Below are 10,364 nucleotides of genomic sequence, written 5' to 3' on the forward strand. Positions count from 1 at the left end.
ATAATAAAAAAACTTACAATAACATGGTTGCATAAAGATGCACACCCCTAAACTAATACTTCGTTGAAACACCTTTTGATTTTATGACAACATCCAGTCTTTTGGGGTAGCAGCCTATCAGCATGGCACATCTTGCCTTGGGAATCCTTGCCTACTCTTCCTTGCAAAAGTGATCCAAGTCTGTTAGATTGCAAGCTCTTTAGGTCACCCCCCAGATTTTCAATTGGATTCAGGCCTGAGCTCTGATTGGGCCATTCCAAAACTTTGATCTTTTGTTGATTTGAAGGTTCAATATTTTAGCAGAGGCCAGAAGGTTTTGTGCAAAAAAGGGCTGATATTTGGAACGGTTCATAATTTCCTCCACCTTGACTAAAGCCCCAGTTCTAGATGAAGCCACCATCATACTTCACTGTGGGTATGGTGTATTTCGATGATGCACCAAAATTCTTTTGGGAATTAATGGCCCAAAAGTTCAATTTTGGTTTCATCAGACCATAGCACATTTTCTCACACGAAATTGTCAGATATGATGTAGGGTTTTGCAAAATATAGCTGGGCTTAGATTTTTATTTTTAGTAAGAAAACGTTTCCATCTTGCCACCCTTCCTCACAGTCCAGACATACAAAGAATACAGGAGATTGTTGTCACATGTAGTACACAACCAATACTTGACAGGAATTCCTGCAGCTCCTTTAATGTTGCTGTGGCTTCTTAGTAGTCTCTTGAACCAGTTTTCTTATTTTTTCATCAATTTTGGAGGAACATCCAGTTTTTACTAATGTCACTGTTGTGCCATATTTTCTCCATGTGTTGATGACTACCTTCACTGTGTTCCATGGTTTATCCAATGCCTTGGAAATTTGTTTAAACCCTCCTCCTGACTGATACCTTTCAACAGTGAGGTCCCTTTTATGCTGTGTAAGCTCTTTGCAGACCATGGCTTTTGCTGTAAGAGGCAACTGAGTAAATGTCAAACTACTACAACAGCTGGATTTTATGTGGGATTGATCCTGAGTCACTTTAATTGATGGGCCGTCTGTACTGATTACTATTTAATATCAGTTTGAATGAAATTGGTTAATTTTGAACACAATCACATCCCTGGGATTGGTTAATTCTGAACACAGCCACAACCCTACTTATAAGAGGGTGTGAACAATTATGCAGCCACATTATTCTAGTTTTTGTCATTTACCCCCGTAAAAGATTTAAGTTTGTTTCATTTTACAGCTCATGTGTTGTATTAAAGGTGGAAAAAATCTGAAGTGATTTATATTGGTCTGATTTTTGTATAACTCAAAAATCTGGCATTTTAACAGGGGTGTGTGGACTTTTTATATCCACTTTAAGTGTTCACATCCTCTTATAAGTAGGGATGTGCCTGTGTTCAGAATTCACCAATTACAATCAAACTGAGGTTAAATAAATGCCATTAATTAAAATAACTGACCAGTCCCATAGAAAATTCAATTTTTAGTAGGAATTTTCTGACATTTGCCTCTTACAGCAAAACCCATGGTCTGCAAAGAGCTTACAAAGCATCAAAGAGACCTCATTATTGGAAGGTATCAGTCAGGAGAAGGGTACAAAAAAATTTCCAAGGCCCTGGATATACCATGGAACACAGTGAAGACAGTCATTAACAAGTGGAGAAAACGTGGCACAACAATGACATTACCAAGAACTGGATGTCCCTCCAAAATTGATGAAAAAACGAGAAGAAAACTGGTCCGAGAGGCTGCCAAGAGGCCTACAGCAACATTAAAGGAGCTGCAGGAATTCCTGGCCAAAACTGGTTGTGTATTACATGTGACAACAATCTCCCGTATTCTTCATATGTCTGGGCTGTGGAATAGCATGGTGGAACAGAAGCATTTTCTTACAAAGAAAAATATCTAAGCCCAGTTACATTTTGCAAAAACATCATGTCTCAAATGCATGTGAGAAAATATGTTATGGTCCAAAGTGGAACTTCTTGGCCATAATTCCAAAAAGTATGTTTGGCACAAAAACAATACTATGCGTCATCAAAGTACATCATATCCAGAGTGAAGCATTATGCTTTGGGGCTTCTTCAGTTGGAACTGGGGCTTTAGTGAAGGTGATGGAAATTATGAATGGCTCCAAATATCAGTCAATTTTGACACAAAACCTTCAGGTCTCTTTTAAATGCTGAAGAGCAATTTCACTTTTCAACATGACAACAACCCAAAATACCTCCAAATCCAAAAAAGGATGGCTTCACCAAAAGAAGATCAAAGGTTTGGAATGCCACAATCGGAGCCCAGGACTAAATCCAATTAAAAATGGGGGGGGGGGTTTGACCTGAAGAGGGCTGTGTACAGGAGATGCCCTAATAGGAGATGCCCTAATTTGGAGCACTTTTGCAAGGAAGAGTAGGCAGAGAGTCTCAAGGCAAGATGTGCCTTGTTGATAGGCTCCTGCCCCAAATGCTGTGATAAAATCAAAACATGCTTCAACAAAGTACTAGTTTAAACTGTTAGTTTACAGCCACATTATTGTAAGTTTTTTACTGTAAATCCACCCCCACCCCCCCAAAAAAAGACTTCAATTTGTTTTTCAGTTGAAGTGTACAGCTTATATGTTACATTAAAGGTGAATAAAATTCTGAAGTGGTTTATCTTGGTCTGATTTTGTGTGTGTGTGTGTCTCAAAAACCTGGCATTTTAACAAGGATGTGTAGACTTTCTATATCTACTGTACTTCTTTTGTAGTGAATTCAGGCAACTTGAATATTTCTTTTTCAAATGGCAACAAGAAGTCCATCCTTAAAATTCTATTGTGTGCTGCCCAGAATCCTCTGGTGAGAGGGCAGATACATTAATTAATATAATTAATAAATAAATAAATAAATAAATAAATAAATGTTGGAAGTTCTTTCCATAGGATTGAAAATGCTTATATTCCCCATAATATCAGCAGAAATCAGGGAATAACTTTCTCAAATTTCATTCTCCATCCTTCTCTTCTTCCTCTTATAAGTACAGGCAGAAAGAAAGTGTAGAGCATGGGAGTGTTGCTTTTTTCGTAGATGCTATAGATCATATCACTACCTAAAAATAAAAACATGGGTTTGTGTATAAGGCCCTGTGCAGACTGTAAAGAAAGAAAATAAGTCCTGCAAGATATTGAAGACATGTTTAAGATTGGACTGTCCCAAAAGATAAGAGCTCTGTGATAACCATTGCCTCAAAAATATCACTCTTGTGAATGCTTTCTTATATACTAATACAGTTATAAGGCTAATCTATTCTGAAAATTATATTTCTAAGCTACATATTAAGAACATCTTTTGCACAGTCTGCTCTATAGTGATTGGGGAAGAGGGGGACAGCATCATGGTCTGAATGGCTATCTGATGAAAATAGAGAAACTATATATAGTTATTCAAGTACAAGCAATTCTACATTATAAATAATGTTTCTTTATTGGATTACAGATTCTTCAGGAACCTTCAGAAGTATGTAATAAATGATAAAATGTACCGCCTGTACTAAAAAAAACTTTTTCCAAACCTTGCTTCTTTTCTTTCTTAAGAAGGATAGTAAGCCCTTCTTAAAGACTTAACAAGATCCAGCTCTGATGACTACGTAGTATTCTGGAAGTTTGTGAACTCCTTTGAATTTTCAAAATGTCTACATAAGTATAATGTAATTTGTTCTTCATACAGGTTCTAAAATTGGGTAAGCCAATTAAACTTTTGAAGAAAATAATCCAAAGCTACATATTTGTGTGGGGCAAAAATAGGTGAACCTTTAGGATTATTAGTTCATTTGAAGGAAAAATTAGGGTCAGATGTCTCAATCAATGGAATGACAATCATATATGAATGTAGGCCTGCCTTATTTAAACAACATAATTCTGAATTCACTGTCAAAATCTGATCTTCCAACACAACGTTGTGGAGGTGTGGCGTGGACTGAACAATTTCTGAAGATCTTCAAAAAGCAGCAGGCTGGAAAAGGTTACAAAAATATTTCCAAAGCACGTGGACTCCACAAATCCACTGACAGGCAGATAATATACACTTTGAGGCAATTAAACACCATTGTTGCCCTCCCCAGGAGTGATCAACCAACCAAGGTCACACCAAGAGCAAGGCATGCAGTACTCCAGGAGGTCTCAAAAGAAGTCTAAGGAACTAAAGACCTCTTTTGCATTCCTAAATATTAGTGTTCAAAAAACCACCATCAGGAAAACTGAATGACACCAGTGCACATGGCAAAGATACAAAGAAAAAGCCACTAAATAACTCCCAAATAGCATTGCTGCTTGTCTACCGCTTGCAACATAAATAAGTCAGGAGGCATTAGAAGAATGTTCTGTGGATAGATGAAATCAAAATAGAAATGTTGAGGCTTGAATGAAAATTATTATGTTTGGCAAAAGGCCAACATTGCGTTCCTGCATAAACTTATCCTATCTATGAAATTTGGTGGTAGCGGTATCAAGGTTTGGGCCTGCTTTGCTGTTTCTGGATCAGGACAGCTTGCCATCATTCATGAAACTATACATTCTGAATTGAACCAGTAAATTCTACAGAAAAACACCAGTGTTTCTGCCTGTGAACTGAAGCTCAGGAGAAAATGGGTCCTGCAGCAAGACGACAACCCAAAGCGCACAAGTAATATGACCAAAGAATTGTTAAAGCAGAAGAAAATTAATGTTTTGGAATGGACAAATCAAAGTCCTGACCTTCATCTTATAGAAATGTTATGGAACGATCTGAAGTGGACAGTTGATATGAAGAAGCGCACCAACATCCCTAAATTGACACTTTTGTAAGGAGGAATGAGTTAAATTTCTTCCAAGCTGATGTGCAGAATTTATCAATAGTTATCAGAAAAGTTTAGTTGCAACTTTTGCTGCCCTGGGGGGGTGGGGGGAACAGGACCAGTTACCAAACAAAGGTTCATGTACTTTTGCCACACAAATATGTAGCTTTGTATCATTTTCTTCAATAAATAAATGAACACGTCTGTTTTTGACATTTGTTTAATTTGGTTTATTTAGATTTGTGTGGAGAACGAATTACATTTTGGATCATGTTTATGTAGAAATATGAAAATTCAAAAAGACCATAAACTTTAAAATACTATTGTAGCTTGTGTTCAGCTTCCTGCAAGATTCTTCTAGTTAAAACTGAAACAAAGAAAAAAAAAGGATCACTCTTCAGAAGTTAGGTCACAGAATTTTCCAAAATGCTAAAGTACACACTTTTCTTCATTCTAAAAAAACACTAGCTTGAAAGTTTGCAAGTCATTGTTTTGCTTAAAGCAAATTCTGCATACAGAAATCTCCACATAATTTTTTTTTCTCAGTGAGTGTTCTCTGAGCTTGTTTTCTTGCAGACATTTCATTACTCTTAACTATTAACATCATCAATGCTGGAAGGGAGTGGAGGTTGCTCTCATTTTATATACTTGCTCTATCATTATTTGTGTGAGAGATCTTGGTGGTTCTTTGGTTGTTTGTTGTTAGCTTATTTGGCAGTTTCTTGATGGGGATATTGTTTGCTTCTTGATTGTTAGTCTAATATTAATCTTGATGTTAATCTTTGCTCATCTGGGTATTGATTGCTGGTGAGGAGGTTTTTTGGTCTTTTTGTTCCCTTTTTTTTTATTTTTTTGTATGTAGACGTTGTTTATGTGTATGTACCTGTTGATGGATGATTTGTCAGAGGCCCAGGCACTCCAGCTTTCTTTTTTCTCAGACTCTTCTTTGAAAACCTTCCTATTTACAAATATAAATTGCTGTATTTTTTCACATTTATAAACCAGTATTACCAATTTGATATCTCTCCAGGCCCCTCATCAATGTTCATTTTTCCCTTGTGGGAGCAGGGATATCTGCTTATTGGTTGAGTGATAATTGGCAAAGATATTATTGCTATTTCTAATTATCTGCTTGAGCCGTCATCTGGGGTTTTTTCTCAACCTAGGGGTTAACGTCTATAAATCAGATTTCCCCACCAATAGACACAATATATACATTATTATATTGTAGCTATATGTATCCTGATAGAGAACTACTAAACTGCACCGGAAGCTCTTGCTTAAACAGTTGGAACGTCAGAATAAGATTAATTTTTTGAAATAGATATTTTTGATTATGTCATTGAATATATGGATCTTTGCCATAGTAATACCATAGAATTCACCACAGTTCTTGCCACCACTTTTACAAAAAATGTTCCTTAGATTGAATTTAAGATGCGGGGGGTGGGGAGAGATAAGCAATATACACAAAATGTCACTGTTTTTCCATTGCTTTATTTCAAACATCCAGAAAATAGATAAAAGTCAAATATAATCTGTAGCAATTTAGTTAGGGGAAGGACTCATAGTGCTTAAATGTATTTTTCTATTGGCAACTAATGTCTACTTTTAAGTCTCCAAGATCAAATATCAAAAGATCAGTAGCTAGCTATTTGGAAAACAGTGTAGGAGATCATCAATTGTCATGGATTTTTTTAAAAAGCCATTTCAATATTTTTTTTAACATCCAGGTGGCACAAAGTCTTCATTGACTAATAACAGCAGATTATTTTTAAAAATTGCTACTGCTGTGACTATCCAATTATTCTCTTGTCTATTCAGCAGGCCAGATAATTTCACTTCTTCAAATCTGTTTACCTTGTGACCCTTTTCCTATTCATTCTTCTGCCCTGCCTGAATATGAATTCAGGGCTTTAGTTAAGTTTCCATCTGAAAAAGAATCCCTCTTTGAAAGTTTGGTCTTCAAAAGTTATTTCTAATATTTATTTTGGTGCTGTAGAAGGACAAAATATTCATTAACTCAATTCTGAGATTAACTGTGCATTATGTTGTAGTTTGCTAACCCATTTTCATGGATATAAAGATTGATTACATGGCAGCTTGACAGTAAAATTGAAAAAGACAATTTTCAAGCAACTAGTCACAGGGAAATTGCATGCAGCTTTCTTAAATCACATTACCCCCCTCTCCCGAGCTCCCTTGGTTTAGGGCAGTGTTGCCATGCACAACAGCCATCTGGTCTTTGCGTGCACGTGCATGCCAGAAACTGGAAGGCCAGGTGGCCAGTGTGCATGCACGTGCCGGAAACCGGAAGATCATCTTCCTGGTGTGCATTTGCACCGGGTGGCTGCTCTTCCGGTTTCCAGCACTCCTGTGCACATGAAGACCAGTTGGTCGGCACGCCGGAACCCAGAAGAGCAACGGGCAACGGCTCGTGTGCCCAGAGAGATGACTCTGCATACCACTTCTGGCACGCATGCCATAGGTTCGCTATCACAGGTTTAGGGTATGGATACCATTACATTTCTGTGTGTTCAGTTTACTTGAATTGTACAGATTTGGCTAACGCAACTATTGGCTGTAAAAGCCTTTGGAAATGCCAAACCTGCTCCCAGTATGCATCACTTGTGCTAGCTGCCCTTTACCCTCCACTTCTCCCCTGTTGAGAGAGATTCTGAACTTACTGAATTTTTATTCTAAAGAAAGGGCAGTTGTGCCAAGGTGTATATAGTAATGTTGCATCTCATGGTAAGGATATTTTTTATGTAGGGCTGGAGTCACTCCTTCAGTCTCATGTTCTCTACAGCCATTGACTATAGCTATGGTTTAGACACTGTTGTACTGTTAGCAATTGTGTTTAGGAAGTCAAGTGAATGTGCCCTTCTCCAGTTCAGATTTGTAGTTGTCTTTCTGGTCCTTGGGGAGAGGTTTCCCAAAATGAGCTGCCTTCCTTTCCTTAAGGAAAATACATTTACAGAGAGTCCAGAATTTCCTTTTTATTTCTTCCAGTGCTGAAGCAGCTGGAAGAGTTGTTGAGCGACATGAAGGCCGATGTGACACGGCTACCTGCCACAATTGCCCGCATTCCTCCGGTGGCTGTGCGTCTCCAGATGTCGGAGCGCAACATCCTCAGCCGCTTGGCAAATCGTAGCAGTGAACCTCCTCCACCACCACCAAACCAGCAGGTAAGCACCAGACCCTGCCATTTCTATCCCTATCCTGGAGGGAGGGAGCCCATGGTGACTGCATAAGATAGGGGACTGGGCGTTGCATAGAGTATACTGTACTAAATGTTTCTTTCTTTCTTTCTTTCTCTCTCTCTCTCTCTCTCTCTCTCTCCCTTTCTCCCCTTAAACCTAGGTGGCTCAGCAGCAGTGAAATACCTGACTGGTGCCATCAATCCAGTGATTCAGCTAAAGTGACACGTGTACCCTTGTTTCAGTTCTGGCCCCATCCCCATCCCCTCCGTCTGGCACTCCTAAACAGATGATGTCCTCTCAGATGGAGGATATGACTGGAGAAAGGAGGAAGTGCAATCTTCCATAAGCTGCCAGTTGCACTTAGATTGCACTTGGGTGAAAAGGAACATTGGATGGACTCTGTATATAGTGACTGGAGGCTGCAGCGTCACATCTGTTACACAGACCTGGCTGCAATGCTCATCACCTTGGCCCACTCTTCCTTTGATTTTAATTTTATTTTCAGTTTGTTTACCAAGATGAGTGAAAGCAAACGTCAGGACAGACACAGCTACCTCCATCAAGATCCTTTTAATACAAAAACTGACTGGACTTGTCCTCTGAAACAGCTGGAAAAAAGACAAATCTTGATAAAGTTAAAAATAAAGGTTTCCTTGTATTTTATTTGCTTTGGGCAAAATATATGGGGGATGTAACAGCTTCTTTATTAAAATTTTAATGTGACTTGTGATCTTGATAGAAAAGTGTACATGTGCAAACAATACGTACACTTCCAGCTTAGCCCAAGATAGAGAGATTCCAGGCTGTCCTAGATAATTTTTCCAGTTGATAAACTTTAAAAGGCTTTGTAATAGAAAATAAAAATGTGCTGCAATGTGCAATTACAGGCAGCACCTACATGACAGTGTCACATTTTGTCTGAATTTATCTAAACTATAGGCTCAGTATACTTTAAATCTGTTCCTTTTATATCATAAATAATGGTTTTGTATCTTGGAATGTCACAAAGTGCACACAAGCAACTTACAAGCTCATTCATGCGATTTGTTGGCCCATGAATTGGATTATTGACTATCATGGTTGGATTCATTACTTTATTACTTAGCACAATGTGTGAACCCAGCCATGGTTACTCTATCCAACAACCTCACATGGGATTGTAAAAAGATTGCAATTAAAAGATATTATGGAGTTTTTCTGAGTAAACCCCAAGCTTCTGTTCTGAGAAATGCTTTATTTTCAGAGTGGTATTCAACAAACCAGACACACAGTTGATTTACATTGGGACATAATGCTGACACTTGTAGAAGCAGTTGTCACAGGGGCTCTTGACAATGTGTTAATCTAAGATATTTTCTAAAAAAGACATGCACCTCATGCGTTTTTGATAGGGCCCACATGATAATTCTCTGCAAGTATTTTTCTATATAGAAATTGTAAGAAAATGAGCAGCAAGCATCTTTCATTCATGTCCATAGTGTTTGCATAGGCTACCACCAGGAAGTCCCAGGGCTGTAGGTATATTTGGAATAGTTGCGTTGAATGATGGCATTTTAAAAAAATAATAGTAATTGTGACTAAACTAAATACATAGAATTGCCTTGAGTCACATGTCCTCTCCAAATTCCTGAGATCCAACAGTATCTTTTGTAGATGCAGCAATGGAAAAAAATGCACAATCCAATTAATTACTTATGCTAGTGTTTCTAAACTTCAGCATAACTAATTCTGGGAGTTGAAAGTACACACATCTTAAAAGTTGCCATGGTTGAGAAACACAGTTGTGAAATGCTTCTAACCCTGGCTGCAGATATCTTGTTTTCTGTCAACACTTCTTCTGGAGAAATCATTTTCCAAGTCCAGTTGGCTGATAAAAGACCGAGAAAGGATACTTAATACACGCTGCACCTTTTAATGGAGAAACATGTCATATCGAATCAGAAGAGAACACTTCAGATTGTAAAACACTCCTGGAATAAGCATGTCTTTGACTTCACTGAAAAGTTCACCGTCTAATAGAATTGGCAGAATTATGCGCAAGTCAGAGGCTGCAGGAAAGTTCAAGCATAGATTGCTGAAACGGCGTGACTCCTATTTCCGCTTTCGGCGTCTTTTCCTGCGGACTAGAAGCGTGGACCTATGCTGGAAATAACATTCACATTCTGGAAGTAGCTGCGATGGACCAGAAGCTCGTCTCCCCAACTGGGAATATGGCGTCGAACTTTAGTGGCTCTTCTTTTTTGTAACTGGTTTCGTAAAAAAACAAACCCTAATTTCTGCATAAAATAGAAGGTGATGGAGAGATTAAACTGAGTGGATAAACCAGATCCCGCTTTCGAATCCCCCCCACCCCCTATTTATTTC

At 38.3% G+C, this 10,364-nt stretch overlaps 1 protein-coding gene across 1 annotated transcript in view; it reads left to right on the forward strand.

Annotated features, from left to right (window-relative positions):
* CHD4 (chromodomain helicase DNA binding protein 4) overlaps positions 1 to 8,907 on the forward strand; it is a 31,233-nt gene extending 22,326 nt beyond the window's left edge. Inside the window, exons 39-40 of the mRNA XM_032212975.1 lie at positions 7,810 to 7,985; positions 8,161 to 8,907. Of these exons, the coding sequence (XP_032068866.1) occupies positions 7,810 to 7,985; positions 8,161 to 8,178 (194 nt within the window). The 3' untranslated portion in view covers positions 8,179 to 8,907. The remainder of the gene's footprint in view (positions 1 to 7,809; positions 7,986 to 8,160) is intronic.
* The last annotated feature ends 1,457 nt before the right edge of the window (positions 8,908 to 10,364 follow it).

The sequence above is a fragment of the Thamnophis elegans genome, chromosome 3 (assembly GCF_009769535.1).
Source record: "Thamnophis elegans isolate rThaEle1 chromosome 3, rThaEle1.pri, whole genome shotgun sequence".
In the NCBI taxonomy this organism is placed as follows: domain Eukaryota; kingdom Metazoa; phylum Chordata; class Lepidosauria; order Squamata; family Colubridae; genus Thamnophis; species Thamnophis elegans.